The sequence below is a fragment of the Mercenaria mercenaria genome, chromosome 19, assembly GCF_021730395.1.
Source record: "Mercenaria mercenaria strain notata chromosome 19, MADL_Memer_1, whole genome shotgun sequence".
NCBI lineage: Eukaryota > Metazoa > Mollusca > Bivalvia > Venerida > Veneridae > Mercenaria > Mercenaria mercenaria.
In genome coordinates this window covers 29566713-29583519 of record NC_069379.1, presented here as the reverse complement: position 1 = coordinate 29583519, position 16807 = coordinate 29566713, and the positions used below count along the sequence as shown (strand labels likewise).

General features: G+C 33.9%; 1 protein-coding gene across 1 annotated transcript in view; it reads right to left on the bottom strand.

Moving 5' to 3' along the window:
- The window catches only part of LOC128551169 (deleted in malignant brain tumors 1 protein-like), a 29847-nt gene extending 14125 nt beyond the window's left edge, over window positions 1–15722 (bottom strand). The window contains exons 1-10 of the mRNA XM_053531685.1: window positions 15650–15722; window positions 12859–12939; window positions 11098–11257; window positions 10598–10758; window positions 10229–10390; window positions 9385–9541; window positions 7055–7221; window positions 5489–5645; window positions 3074–3240; window positions 607–759 (exon numbers count right to left, since the gene is read on the bottom strand). Coding sequence (XP_053387660.1) covers window positions 607–759; window positions 3074–3240; window positions 5489–5645; window positions 7055–7221; window positions 9385–9541; window positions 10229–10390; window positions 10598–10758; window positions 11098–11257; window positions 12859–12922 — 1348 coding nt within the window. The 5' untranslated portion in view covers window positions 12923–12939; window positions 15650–15722. The remainder of the gene's footprint in view (window positions 1–606; window positions 760–3073; window positions 3241–5488; window positions 5646–7054; window positions 7222–9384; window positions 9542–10228; window positions 10391–10597; window positions 10759–11097; window positions 11258–12858; window positions 12940–15649) is intronic.
- Window positions 15723–16807: the final 1085 nt, after the last annotated feature.

The window sequence follows — 16807 nt, the reverse complement described above, 5'->3', positions numbered from 1 at the left end:
TTATACTAGTGCACACACAAACTTATGTAATGGCTTTATTTCACGTCCTCGACGTCAAACATGTGATAATATTAATTCGCAAATACGGTGCGGCAACTGCGTTACGTGCTGGTCCTTTAAATACATGTATTACTGCACAATAGTGATATAGGTTGCAGATCCATCGTCATGCATAAGGCAGATGCCCCGTAAACCAGTTCATGGGCGGCATTTAAACGTAACGTTTTACAGCTGACTTTAGTAACTTGTCCCTGTAAAACACTCTAGCAAAAGATCTGCTGGAATGCACTAGGTTTTCGTAAAACAGAGCCTTTGAAATTGAAAAAAAAAGAATCAGTAAAACAACCCGTTTGCAACTTTGTGTTCTTTGTTCGGTAACTGGTTGTTCCAGAACATTCATAAGCCACTTTTAGATGCTGTTAGATGTCTTTCCGACTTTGAGATTCGAAATAATATATCTATATTCCCCTGGGTTGGCTATATATCGACTATATATCCATTAATGAACTAAATAAATCGTTAAATGTATTTAATGCTAACTGTTATCATAATGAGTTAGTTACCACTCATCTGAAAACTACCACACAGAACATATTGTAATATTACCATATTTTGATGTACATGTTTCTTCTTGAATCCAGCTTCCATTACTTAAGCACGTCAATTTATAGTATTCGGGTTGATATCCTTCGTTGCATTTCGCGGTAATTTCAGAGCCATTGATTGTATCCATATATCCTTGTGGGATTTTTCCACATGCTAGCGACATGCATGAGAAGCATAATATATTCAATAACAGAACTATAATAATGTCATGAGGTATGAATGAAACCTAACAGTTAGAGTCAATGTTTTAGTTAATGGTAATGAATCTTTTATATACGAAAGTCCGGCGGTGACTTCATAGTTCATACTTCACTCTTCATAGTTCACAGTCCATACTTCATACTATATATATATATATATATATATATATATATACATCAGTTTTCAGTTCACACTTCATAGTTCACACTTCACAGTTCATAGTTCACATTTCACAGTTCACACTTCATAGTTTTCACTTGGCAGTTCACACTTCACAGTTCATACTTCATACTTCACACTTCGCAGTTCATAGTTCACACTTCACAGCTCACTCTTCATAATTCACCCTTCACAGTTCATAGTTCACTGTTCACACTTTAAAATTAAATCCTCGTAGTTCACACTTCACAGTTTACATTTCATGGTTCATATCAATTATTATTTTAATAGTTCATTCTTCTTAGTTCACACTTCATAGTTCATATTTTACAGTTCACACTTCACACCACTTCACAACTTCATAGTTTCTGTGAAATATGAACGGTGAAGTATGAGCTGTCAAGCACGAACTATGAAGTGTGAATTGTGTAGTCATAACAAGACAGGAGGCTTGCAAAGGCCCTGCTTTAAGCAAAGAAGATCAGGTCTTTACCAGACCATCCCATGAAAGCCAAGTTGGATGGCTACACAAAAACTTGGCTCAAGCGTAGCAGCTTTGTTTGCGAGACAAAGAAACACCATCGAGAGTTCTAAACTGAGCTAAACATACCAACGACTCCCCTAGGTAGCGAAGACATTATATACCCACTAGCGAATGATCCGTCCCCAGTGACTGTGAGATTTGCTGTTCCTCATCTTGACCGTGGGAAGCAAAAGGATGAAGGTATTCGGAAGAGCCTCACACTGGCTATGATCAATGAAGACTATCCTCCAGAAACATGTACTCATGTCTATACAGATTGGACATCCACATGTGCCATTGAAGACGGAGGAGAAGGAGTTTACATTCAATACCCATCTTGCAAGAGAGAAACACTACATGCGGCCAAAAGAAAACACTGCAGCACAAAGCAGAGAATGAAGCACTCATAAAGGCCGTCTCAATGGTTCAAGACTCGGCACAAGAAAGCTCCTAAGTCGTCTTTCTCACAGGTGCACTGTCTTTCATGGAAACTCTGAAAACAATAAAGCTCCGCAGCAAGCCAGTAGAATGCAGCGCCTGAGTATAACCTGCAATGAAAAATTGCATCCCATTGTGGCAAAGAAGAGGCTGACCAACTGGCTAAGCTAAGAGCTTAGTCTGAACAACCAACAACACTTGTAAGGAGAAAGTCACTATCACCAATGCATTAAGGAGACCAAGGATAGAGGAAGATGTTTTTTATCTCCTTTATCGATCTGGACATGTGATGCTGGTCAGGTTTCGCTAAGGGCACAACAAGCCCAATGCTCACATGTACAAGAAATACAAACCGGTTCCATCATCAACTTGTCCATGTGGTGAAGAAGTTCAGACTATGGAGCATATACTCCAGAGATGCAAAAGGCAAGAAAAGGATCGAGCTGCAACCTGGTCGATAGATACCTCAATCCACCAGAAACTGGAGGCACTGAGGATCTGCGGCAAACCACAGGTTTCATCTAGGCTGTTGGTCTGACAGTGTAGTAATGTGTACGAAGAAGAGGAAGAAGTGTGAATTGTGAAGTATGAATTAAGAAGTAGGAGGTGTGAAGTGTGAATTATAAAGTGCGAACTCTGAAGCGTGAACTATGAAGTATGTACTGTCAAGTATGAACTTTTTACTATGAAGTGCGAACTGTGAAGTATGAACTGTGAACTATGAAGTGCGAACTCTGAAGTGTGAACTTTGAAGTATGAACTGTGAACTATGAAGAGTGAACTGTGAAGTATGAACTTTGAACTTTGAAGTATGAAGTCTGAACTGAGAAGTGTGAACAATGAAGTGTGAAGTATGAAGTGAGAAGTATGAAGCGGGAAGTCACCACCGGGCTTTCGTATTTATAACCAATACCGGTAAAAAGATTATTAATCGTTGAATATGCTTCATTATCCACGTTTATCGAGGTAAGGAAAGGATGTAAATGTGTACTAAATTGAAACTCATAAAGCATTCATTTGTAAAAGAAGTAGAACATCCAATTTAGAAGAAACAAAAAGTATACTGATAAACTTCTATGTCTTTCTCCTGTTCTCTTTACAGTATAACATTATTAATTTTGAAACAAAATACGACAATAATCTTACGAGTGCAGACTAATGTCAAATCATAATTGTGGTTGCAATATCTTCTAGTTGGAGGATAATATGTGCAATTGTTGACGTCCTCTTCAAGACCAGTACAATATAGATTTCCAATAAGAATGGGACCGTCTCCTTGTCCATACAGGGGAGTCGTGAAAAATTCTGTAAAGCTGAAATCAATTGTATCTTAATTACTTTATTTTTAGATAAATCTAATTCGATTTAAATTAAGGCAACAGTTACTCAATATAAACTGCCTTAATTACAAAATAAATCTTTATTTTTTAACGATCATTAAACATAATTATATTCCTCTGTGGTGTACTGGTCAAGAACGCGGAAATGTTTTATTGCCATGACTTTCCGGGTTCAACTCTTGCCTCGGACATACTTTTGTCATGATTGGGCATTTAAAGATTGTTAATAAAAAAGCTCATATACTTATGACCAAACTTTAATTTGAAACTGAGGGTCATTGACCCTAAAGCGCCCACCTTTCTACAAGGATTTAAATGTGTTTGAATAACGTGATGGTGTAAGTACAGAGTTTCTTCTAGCAGAACCTATATCATAAACATGTCACACGCATATTAAATCTAGGGCAATAATTTGACCAATTATGGTAGACAGTAAAACTCTGATATCACCCGCCAATTATTAAGGCTCTAGCTTTTATTGATAAAGACAAGACTTTCAGAGTTTCTTTTATTTAAGCTTATAGTAAGTACATGTCATATACAGGGGTGTGGCCACTTTTGACATAAGGGCAATAATTTGGACAATTATGGTAGAGAGTCTAACATAGTATAATATTCCAAATACAATAGCTCTAGAGAAAAAATAAAGTCTGAGAGCTGAAACCCTATTTTAAAACAAATATACCCATATGTTCAATGAACCGGAACCATTTGAACAACTTTGAAAAAGAGCACTATTGTTCAATTCAGTGGTTTTGCTTAAAGAAATTGATGTTGAAAAGTGACGACGCCCTAAGGCAGTCATGCTATATTTTAAAAGAAAATCAGAACAATTTGAACACTATCTGAAGGAGATCACACAAGGACAAGTTGTCTGAACGTATTGTAAAATCGGGATAACAATTATATACAAGAAAATTTTCCAAATTTAACTATATGCATTAAGTGGACACGCCCCCTGGTAGCTATGTATTGTTATGAATCGGAATAATTTGAAAGAAAAACAACGGTACAGGGGCACTCAATGGTCATTTGTGTAAAATTATTTTAAATTCGGGGTGACAGTTTCACTCAAGACGATTTTTAAAGTTTCAACTATATACAAAAAGGGCAAAGTGATGACGCCCTCTGGCCGCCAAGCTTTTTGACGAATGATAATCTAAACACTCTTGGTAAAGGGCCACACTAGGATCATTTCTGTTAAACTATTTCGAAATCTGGCCAGCATTCACACATAGGAATATGTTTTTAATTTTCCACAATATACATTTAGGGAAAACTGAACACGTCCCCTGGATGCCATAACTTTTGACGAATCAATATAATGTGAACAATCGTGGTACAAGGTCACACAAGGACCATTTTGTAAAATTATTTCAATATCTTGCCAGCAGTTTTATACAAGAGTGTTTCTTTGATTTCCTCTATATACATATAGAAAAATGACCATGCCCTCTGGTGGCAATGTTTTTGACGAATCTGTATAATTTGAACAATTTTCTTTGAGGAGCATGAAAGCAATTTTTGTGAAATCGTTTTAAAATCAGACCATCGGTTTAGAAAGACATCTCTGGAGGTCAATGCATTTATTCTTGAAGGGTGAAACTTTGCGTCGCGTATTATCATGATGCTTTACTTCAAACTAGCAAGAATTAGAATGTGAAAATATGTTGATATCAAAGAGCTATTTTGCAAATATAACACCAGATTTATGACGACCATATATAGTTCAAGCTTCACACTTCATGGTAATAGTGAGTCATCCAATAGATATTCTGGCAAATGGCACTATATGTGTGACTGCAGATTAACTTGATTATCAAAGATTCTTTTATAGACATGTAGGTACATTTAGCTCTAGATCTGCCCACTACGGCTTTCATTTTCAACATATTCCGAACAGCTAGTCAACAATTCTGCTTTGAAGTTACACAGCAAAAAACAAAAAACAGGAGGTTTTTTGTACTATGTTACCAGTAAATAATTGGATTTTATTTATATTTCTGCAATATACGCGTGAGAAAAAAGAAATGAGTCCTCTAGTTGCCAAGTTTGATGACCAATCGGAAAAGTTTAAATTTCACGCTAGAACCGATTGTGTAATATGTTTTAAAACCGAGATTCTTTTTTTTTGCAAAACATTTCCGGAGACATATATAGATACAAAAATTGGCAACATTCTATAAACACTTTTCTTGTTTGAAAACCAAGGTTTTTATACTTCAGATCAAGCATCTTGCAAAATATTTCCATTTCTTCCAAATCGTAGTTTTTATCGCAAGCCGTTCCCCAAATGTCATTGCTGTATACTTCAACACGACCATCGTACGGACCTGTCCCATCTACCAGACGTATATCCGTAACGTTCAATGAGTGTCCTACATATAACCAAAATATGCATTATCGAAATTTAAAAAGTATGGTAAATAAATAGACATTAATGAAGGCGAGTGTCATTACATCTTTCTCAACATAACTGTAAAAAAAAAAAAAAAAAAAAAAAAACGTGATTGTAATTATCTGTAACTAGTAATATACGCAAATGGGAACATTTGGTTTTAGGGTAAATTTCTGTTTGTGGCGGAAACAAGTCTTTGTCATGTTTCCGCTGAATCAATTATCTAAAACCTGTATATATCAATCTGCGTCAATCTACAACAAGTAGTAGGCTTTCTAGCATGTCATATTTTACAATTTAAAGAATGAATAATGTGAAATAAAATTCTTAACTAGACAAAGCGCGAGAAATTAATGTCCGTAAACAGAAGTGATATCCCGACGTTTCAAAGACGCACAAGATTTATGTTCCTGTTTTTTTTTTTTAAAATACGCTACTGTAAAAAGAGTGCTACAAAAGAAGCATTTGCTGATCATTTATTAAACTTGTGAATACCCATGAACAAGTTACGGTCATGCTACAGGTTTACAGTCTTTGTAATATGACTCCAGTCTTGGTTTAAAAATTTGCGTTCTTTAAAATTAAAAATTGACCAACTATGAATGCGAGAACATGACTTTTTGTTTCTAAATTATTTTCAAATGTGCTACACCATGAAATACTTTTCCGATTGAGGAACTGAACTGGGTTCATTCAGCAATACATGTGTCCTACCAAGTCTACCTTCGGTACTCCATGACGAAAACTTTTCAATTTTGAATGAAAAAAACAGTTAAAACAATTTAATCCCATGTGATTCCTTAACAAATAATCCTCCAGTGGCTAGTTTTCAAACGCTTTTAAAAACATAACAATGATTTCCTGATATCAATTTCCTCAGAAGACCTGGATGTAAGTAACTTAAAGTTCCAGTTAATTTGCTAATACAGCAATTTAATCTAACAAACATATGTTTTGCTGGATTAGACTCAATTCATAGATATAAAATTCCTCTCTGGTCTGGCTTTAAGAGCTTTTAAATGATAACTGGTAAATTTGATTTCCTCGGGTTATGTTCTGTCGATACACTGTATTTAAAAGCAAAATTAATATCATGTTTATCAACTGTTACTTATTATGCATATGTTTTTAGAAACATTATCAAACTAAAATAATCTGCAAATTATTTGAAATTACATGATTTTCTAAAATATTGAAAATATAAGAGGGGTTTCCTGTACCAATGGCATTAGAGATACAAGAACAACCTATTCATGATTCGTGAAATATTTCATGTCGCAAGGCTCGAGTCACTGAAATTGTAAAACACCTGCAGCTATAGGCATTCAATAGCACGTGCATTGAGATAATTTTGTCATCACGTATTAATATAGTTAATCAAGAACTTACTGCAAACAACTGCGATGTCATAGAAGTGGCTACATGAATGAGCAATGTCGTAGACGCAATTATTGATGTGTGTTTCTGTTCCATTGCATTCCAAATTGGCCAAGTACACCGGTCCTGTACCTTGCCCATAGCCATAATAGTAGTAGCGATAATAAGTGTAGACTTCACTATATAATAAAATAGAATGTACTGGATATATTAATATTTCCTTTAGAATACAAGTTACATGGTCTTTAGATATGTGCTTACAGAAGTAATCTCGTCATAATTTGACAAGGAGGCATACTTTATACATCAACAAACATGAATAGAATATTATTATCAGCACCAAAAAAAAAAAATAAGGGGACTTTGTAATAATAGCCATCACCATTCATTCGTGAAGAGTTTTACACTGACCTACTTTGATCATTTGGTGCTAAGTGTAGTGCTTTTTCTCGATTTGATAACTTATTTTCTGCATATTATAATGGAAACATAAATCATCATAAAGCAGGCATGTTAGTTTTGGACTATATATATTTAAAGGCAATAACTGAATTTTAAGTTATTTATAAAAATCCATATTGACGAGATAAAGAAATGCCTCATCAAAAGTTGGTGTAATTTTTGTTACATAGTTTAGATTTGTTAGAATATGTCAGAAATGTACAATAACATGCATTCTTTTCGACAAACACAACCAACCGAAACTAGGAACGATTTTATTTAGCTCACTGTTGAATTCATATACCTCTCATAAATTCCTCGTTCAGCCCTACCATGTGGTTTATTGATCGACTTTTACATAGGTTCGTGTGTTAGTGGACATACGACCATATTGCTTGTCTGACAATTAATCAGTTTTTGAAAATACCAAGGCTAAATTTCGAAGAGAGGCCCAGTTTGGCCCATACATGAATGTTGGCGGACGCAAGAACAAGTCGCTAGACTTTTTATCGTCTCACGTTCGACAATACGGCGTCTCGTTCAACGTGTCAGAAACACATGCACGCTTGTCGATAGACCTCGTTCGGGAAGACCGCGTGTAACGTTAGTACGTCAGGACAATTACATACGTCAACATCATTAGCGTGATAGATTTGTGACGGCTGGATTCACATCACTTTTAGTGTCGACATACAGTGAGAAATAGGCAACAGGCCCTACAACTGTCTAGTTCTTACGCTACGTCATCGTCACCAACGTCTACTTTTGGCCCGCAAACATTGCGGTCAGCGTTGGAAGAATGTAGTGATGAGTCACGTTTCAACTTGTGGAACGCTGACGGACGTATCCATGTCTTAAGACAATATCGTTAGCGATACGCTAACAACTGTGTTCTGCCGCACAATCCTTAAGGTTGGGGCGAAGTTATGTTATGGGCAGCCATCAACCAGAGGTTTAAGTCCCAACTCGTCTGGTGCCGATGTAATGCCACAGCCAGCTGTTATATCGACCAGATATTACGTCCTGTGGTTGTCCCTATATTTCGTTAACGTCAAGGCTTGGTCTTTCAGCATGACAACGCGCGACCTATCGTTGCACGTGTCACCAGAAACGTTTTACAGACAAGCAACATTGGCGATTTGCTTTTGGTCGGCGCGCTCATTGGACTGCAAGCCGATTAAAACGCCTAGGATTACCTTGGACTGCGGTTACGTCAACGTCAACCGCAGCCCAAGAACGTCGAGGAACTGATAGCAGCGCTCCAACAGGAGTGGGCCAGAATCCCACGTAACTGGTCCGGGTCAATTGGGCGAAGTTTTGCTGCTTTGGTTGCCAGCAGAAGTGGCCACAAGCGCTACTGATTGTGTTAATGAAATCCCTTCTATTGAATTTCACGATTTAAAGCATAATGCGACTATGAAATGCTGTCTAGTTAACCATCAATTCTTTTAAATCACCAGATTTGAGAATAGAATTGTTGTTTTCTAATTTTCAATCACAAATAACAAACCTTAGCGTTTCTTTTTCTCGTCAGTGTATCTTGAACGATCGTTTATCACGTATTCCTCTGCGACGATATTGTTAGAGACTTGGAAATGTTTTGTTTTTTTAATCTGGAGGTCAGTGCATTTAAATGAATACTTAGTCTTGCAACTTTAAAGTGATAAATCAAAGACTTTGTTTAGTGCACATACCTTAAAATCAAAAACATGTTTTTTTTTCTTCATTTCTGATATACATGATATTTTCGTCTTTAATTTCTTTTCAAAGAATACGTAAGAAAATGCCTCACACGCATATATCAAACTATTTAAATGTAATTAAATGCAGAAGCTGTGCACTTGCCGTACCGGCGAATGTATTATAATGGACACTTCCGTGTCCATTTCAGGAAAACTTACGTGAATCCGAGCATGTTGCATATAACTGTAGCCTCGTCAAAATAAATTCCATTGCTACATACTGTTCCCCAGGTGTCGTTAACAAGAATTTCTACTCTTCCATCTGCGATCCCGACCCCATTTCCGAATCGTATATCCGATATATTTAAGGGGAAGCCTAGATAGTACAAAAAATATAAATCTTAGACTAGTAATGATATTACATGTAAATAAAGAAGTCAAATTCCTAGTTATGTGAAACTAAAACACCATAAGAAGCAAAGTGTTACACCACATATCTAACGAATGACAAACAATATACTAGTATACATGTACGTGCACGCACGATAAGAATTGTCAAATAAATGCTGCTTGTAATGGTATTGAACAGAAGTCATATAAATATTGTACAGATATTACAAATCTATTCACAAAACTACATTTTGTAGTACACATTTTCAATATATATGAAAATGAACATGATGAACGAACGTTTGCATTTAAAATACCTTAAACAAAAATGTGCCTCGGTTTGTACATGTATGTAAGCAGTTAAAAGACTATTTCTAAATTTCAACATGCTCGGGCGTGTTCAACGTTTTCAAAAATAAACAGAATCGGGTATTAAACGTCATTTAGTTTCGCACCAGTATTTCAATTTAATGATACTTCCGGAAATAATCCCCAAAAGAGTTACGAAATATATACAGTATATATATGATTGAATAGAACTCAAAGCGTAACTGGTGACAAAACAAACATGTTCAGATAAATTTAAAATCGGAAACCGAATTATGTTTGATTATGAAGGCTCTCATAATTAAAACTACTATAAGGTACAACTATAAATATATTGTTACAATACCAATCTGTGTGCACATCAAAGACGACGGAGACCAACTCCCGTTAAGACAAATACTCGTGTTTTTATCAGTTTCATAACCGCCGTCACATGTTATTGTCAGTATAGACCCATCAGCGGATATTGCATTCATTTCGCCATTTCTAATTGCAATGTCTCCACATTCTAATCAAAATAAGATAATATCATTGACAAGAAGTAATAATAACCGACATATCAAGACTTGAAACATGTAATTTTGATCAGCATAACAAAATACAAACATCAATTTCTGTGCACAGACAAACACTTGCAATTTGAAATTATTGAAACGTTAATCCAAATGTGTCTTACGTTGCTGGAAATATATGAGATAAAATCAACAAACCTTACCTGAACAAATAACACCGACATCTCCAGAGTGAGTACAAAATACGTTAGATTCAAACGTACAAGACCCAATATCAGTCTCATAGCCATAGCAATTGAACTCTTGAGCAAATATTGGTCCGCTACCTTGCCCGAAATGGGCTCCTGGCATAAATCCAGTTGGTCTTGAATATATTGAATAGAGAAAAGAGCATAAATTGATTAACGTAATCTTACGTCTAAGTAGTTCCTTATAATTTTAAGCCCCGACTTTTGTAGTCTGATTACAGTCGGGGTTCGAAACAAGAACTTGTTTGAGATTTTAGATAAATTTTAAATAATTATCAAACTTGTATTTTTGTAGGATACATTTCATACAATGTTTTATGTCGGTCGTATCATTTTAATGGTTTTCTGTTTTCTGTTATCCTCTACAGATTGCTTTCATCGCTGTCGAAAAAGATACAGAGTAAATATAATTTCTAGACAATAGACGGAAAACATTCGAAAATGTGAGCACATACAGAAGACCCATCATCCTGCACATCACTGTGGCATCATTAATGTGGAAGTCCCGGTCACACACAGTACCCCAGACTCCATCTATCTGAATCTCTACACGTCCGCCGAAAGGTCCACTCCCACCAACCAGTCTGATATCACTTACATCTAGGTAGTTGCTTTCTGTCAAACAACAGTGTAACAAATTTTAAACTGAGTTATTGTGAGAAAAATATACTTGACGTTAAATATAAAACCCTCAAAGTCCTGTAAATAACTAGGAAAACAGTGCGACAACCATGTATATTTGATTCACGCAGAATAGCGGTTTAAACTTTAGCCGTCTTTGCTTAAGAACCTTGAATATTTGCATGCGTCTATTTAACAGTGCAATGTTATAAATTCTGTTACATCATGCACTCCTTAAATTAAAGAAGCAAGCTCAAATAAGTATGAAATAGTGACAGCACTTTTCATGCAGCCTACATATATGCTTATATACTACACATTACAGTATAATTAAATCTAAAAATTTTAATATATCAACATATTGGTACCTCCGGCTAGGTTCTTTGATACACCGGAAATAAAAGATTAGCATAATATATAATCTGGATTACTGTATTTAGAATGGAACTTCGGTCCGGCATACAAAAACGTAACATATCCCAAGTGTAAATGCTAATTGATAAAAATAGGATAATCAATATCTTTCTAAAAGTCTTATATATATACATATACTCACCAGCTAAATGGTTCACACTTAGAAACATAAAACGGTTAAGAAATTTAGAATTTCATAGTTACCCTTCCTAACTGGTGTTAATATATGAAATTTTATAGACAGAAAACAAAGTAATTTTAAAGCGAGAGACCTTTATTGGTGGAAATTAATAATTGGCATGAAACGTCAACGTCAAATTTCACAAATATCGGGTACTTACAGACTTCTAGTAGTATTTATACTTTTGGACTATTCACGCTAGACCCAAACATTTTATGAATTTCACCAATTATATAAAAACATATTGATGAATATTGTTTTTTAAATTGTATTCTAATTTGTAACAAAGTTAAATACATTTTTAATCCTGTGGGGTGTGTGTTTTAGGCGTTGTTTGTCGTTACTCTAAGTAATCTTTATCTCATAGATGTTTTGTTATTCTTGAAAAGGTATCTTTGTCTCATAGATATTTTGTTATTCTTGAAAAAATCGTTGTCAAAGAAAAAAAAATGTAGTGGCCGAACATTCATGCAAGAATAAACTGTTCTAATTTACTTTTCTAAGTTCTTGAAAAAATCGTTGTCAAAGAAAAAAAAAATGTAGTGGCCGAACATTCGTGCAAGAATAAACTGTTCTAATTTACTTTTCTAAGATTAAGATAAACATAAACATGTCTTGAACATATTTATTCGCAAACCATTATAGCTTTTAATCAGTCTAACTCCATGCACTTGTTTTCGAAACATTTTTTTTTTAATTGAAGTGTTTATCTAATTAGAAATAAAACAAACAAAAAAAAAAAAAACATAAAGTATAAAAAATGTTCTTTGCGGAATAACGCTGACTACTTGCAAAATAGTTCATTTTAAATTTGACTTTGTAATTTTTTCGTTATGAGTGTGTGACGAACCAAATACAAATCAGACGGTTTGTAATATAATTACAGTTAGGTATTATCTTTACAATTAGAAAAAAAAACTACTTAATAATATAATAAGAATTCTAGAAAACTACAGTATATGATTCAAAATTGAATAATTGCAAGAAAGACTACACATACCTACAAATGTGTAAACACAAAGCTGCAGCCACAGAATCACGCTGAGGGAACACGTTGTACTCATTCTGGATACATCTTTTACTGGAAATTACATTTTTAGAAAATTTGAACTTCTTCCGTACAAATACTATCCAATAAGAATTCTTTTCAATTCCAAATATCAAAAACGATCAGAAATAAGGTAATCAGTAAATGGATATAGAAAAGCAAAATTTGTTAACTGCAGTTGAAGAAAATGATCATATTTAAATATTACATATGACTTTTAACAAAAAAAAAAAAAAAAAAAAAACATTTCTGACTCTAGTATTATTCCTCTCGTTTTGATCACAAGATTATAAAATGAAAATTGTTAGAAGATTAAGATCGAAACAATTAAACTCAGATATCATATCAAGGTCCCTTACCAGTTGGCATTAGAAGGCTTTATAGTAATAAGATAATTGCACCAATTAAATTTCTGCAATTCATAACAATATTTTAAATAAAAATAAAAAAAAAATCCTCTTATAATCATACATAGCGGTTTCTTATTGTATAACTTTCGTGTCGACTTAAGGTTAGTGAATTCTGATTAAGCTATCGCATTACATAAAGTATAATTTTGTCTAAACTATTACTTGTGCCAAGATTTTGAAATGATTCTATACCGAGGGGTGCATGCGAAAGAGGTTTAGGCGCTTCTTAATTTGTATGCACTTTAGATCTTTTTCGTATTCACCTTTCGATACGGTGCACTAAATTGTGTTTTTTTCCTTTATCTATTAATGACAAAAGAACATTTTGCTACAAAGAAAGTCGTTAATATATACATAAAACTTCCAAAATAATTGTACATAAATATGAACGTAAATTGCAAAATCAAATAAGCATGCGGCTGTCTAAAATCACGAAGGAAAAACATACACCGGTTGTAACATGCATGAACATTTTCCTATACTAAAAATCAAGCTAACCCGTCATTAGTTCTTTTGCCAGTGATTCTCAAATTGCTAAACGTACAATTTAAAATTTAACCTATGCTTAGACCAATATGCTGTTGATAAGTTTTCACATTTTCAAAAAGATCAAATTATGCTATCATATATATATTTGCTCACTTTACGACTTGAACCCACCTTTTGAAATTCTGATAAGTCGAAATATCTATGTAAAAACTTCGTTGATGTAAGAAATGTATTTTCAATAATTTGTAATTTTTTTTTGGAAAATAGCGATTGGCGGGTTAGATTTTTGGTTCAGAATAGATTTATTACTCAGTAGCTCAGACATTTATAAGAGCCTGTCATGAAAATCCAATGGATATGTCAGAATGAAGAAGACAAATATGAACAATTATGCATCAGCTCATATGTGCACATTACGTCTGAATGACGCCAAGCAATATAACTGGTTTTAATTTTATTAAATAGTACTTTACATTATTTTTGCTTCTCGTATTAAATGTTATCTCACACACCCGCTTAATTCTATCAACGGACCTTTCAATAAGCCTCTGTGATAAAATTGTTCTATGTTATCAGTGATGCCTATGTAAAACATGTGACACATGCGTAGGTTCACGTTCAGAACAAGGTTTCTAAAGGAGCCAGTTTATCAGAATGAAACAGGTGTAGAATTATAGACAAATTTGACATTCATATTACTGAAAATGCGTCTTTGATATAAGACAGACAATTCATATACTGTGAAATCATTAATATTCGTGGGGAACTAATTATCGTTAATTTCGTTGTTGAGTCAATCAACCAAATTTAATCCCAACGAACAAGTAAAATTCACATTCATTTTATGTTTATTAGTTGAAATCCACAATTCACATCCCTGCGAAATTGTCATTTAGAACAAAACCACGAAAGTTTATGTCCATGAAATTAAATGATTTTACAGTATCAGCAAATTAGTGTGTTTCGGAAACCAATAGGCCGTTTACGTCTTTCAGTTTGTGACAGTTCATATCCGACAACACAATCTTATTGATACCTACTAAATTCAATTGTTGTGTTTACCGGTATTTCTATACATAATTTGTGATTTTTCGTTTTGTATCTTCGCCAGAATAGTAGGTCTTTTCTTTTCTCGCAAATGTTTAATATCATCCGTGAGATGTTCTGCAACAGGTTTACAAGTTTAAGTATGCAGTTGGTTGTTGAACATTTCCGTTTTTATTAAATGTGCCATAACATTTGGATTAAACGCATCCAATTTGTTTACTATATTGCATACCTCATCCGTTTTATCTACAAGCATCGGACCGCTATGATCAAGAATATGGAATGCACTCCATGATCAACAATAAGCGAAATATAAGTATGAAAGTAAAGTGACAACACTGAGTCAAATGCCATCAACAAATATTATGATCATAATGTTCAAAATTTAATTCTGAGACATACGCGGTGCGAGGTGCATACATTTACAATCAGATATGCGATATTCTTTGACATATCTTTAGTGAGTATTTGAGCTATTACTATTATATATATTTTGATGAAAATGAAATCATTCTCAAACTACTTCTCGCACAGAACCATTCAAATACAAAAGCAACGTAATATGTTTGCAATAAATATAGACTTTGCATTTAGATTAGAGCAAAGCATAATCAAATGTCAGAAATCTCTGATACAATGTAACATGAATATTTTAATAGCACTCAGATATTTCAAAATGTAATTTATCGATTAAGAATATACTAATGAATAACAAAGTTAAGCTTTAGTATTTGGAATTTTTAATGTTTATTACCTGTTTTAGATTTTAATATTTTAGAATATAAAGCTTTATTTACCTCGTACGAAATGTCCAGTTAAATATTAAATCTGCTCAAATGTACAAATTGTATGAAACAAAATCTGTGTTTGTTACGCTCCAGTTCTTAAACAGAAATAATGCGGAAGTGAAAATAACACGTCGTTATGTATTGAAATGGAACATTATAACTATACACATACTTTCGTAACTTGATACTAATTAAACAAAAAGATCCTTGCACTAAAATTTTGTTCTTACAGAGCTCTCTCTTTCAAAACAATTTTTCCTTTATCAGACATTTTAAAATTATTGACGTTTTGCTTATTATAATATTAATGACAAAATTGAAGGCGTTTATAACACAAATACTAAATAATGCTTCTAAATTCCATGTTAATCCTTAATACAATATGGCTAGACACTGCTTTTGTTTTTCCACAGGTTTACATTATATACAATGACTCTATAATATTCCTTAAACTTGAGAAATTATCCCCAAACCATGTTTTTTTTTCAGTAAGTCAATATATCAGCCACCAAACATTTCTTTCTTATATAGGCGTGTTTTATCCATTTTGTTTTTCATTTTTCTTCTAATGAATTCAGTATTGAACTATCATCTAGCAAAAAAACTTTCCAAACTGACAATAACATTTTAAAGCATACAGTAAAACACTTGTAAAATATTCAAAATTTCACATAAAACATTGTATTGCTTGATTTTGACAACATTTCTAACCTTTTACATCAAATTACAATATGTCTCATTGAATCTTACCGGATTGCCTTCACAGTTTTCAGCCTCTCGAAAACCGCCTTTCAATTACACTTACAATATTAACACATTTGATTAACAGCAGCTAAGCTGTTGCATTTGGTTGTGTGTTTGTTCTTGTTTTATTGGTTTTGCGCTGTTTTGAACAGGAATTTGGTAAATTATGAAAGAAACGGAACAAGCAAATTCAATTAATTGGTATCCCCCGCCGAAAGTGTTTGTGGTGAGGAATGGCAAAAAATATTCCCAGCAAAAAGTTAAGTATGTTACTAAGAAGCAAATAATTTCATTAGTCAAACTCGTTTTAGCAGAAAATGAATGCTCTTTGTGGGGGAGGGGGGTGCAGTGGGGGTGACCAGGTGAGGGTACAAAACTTCACAGGTAGATTATGAATATTGATGGAAAAATAAAAAAAAAATG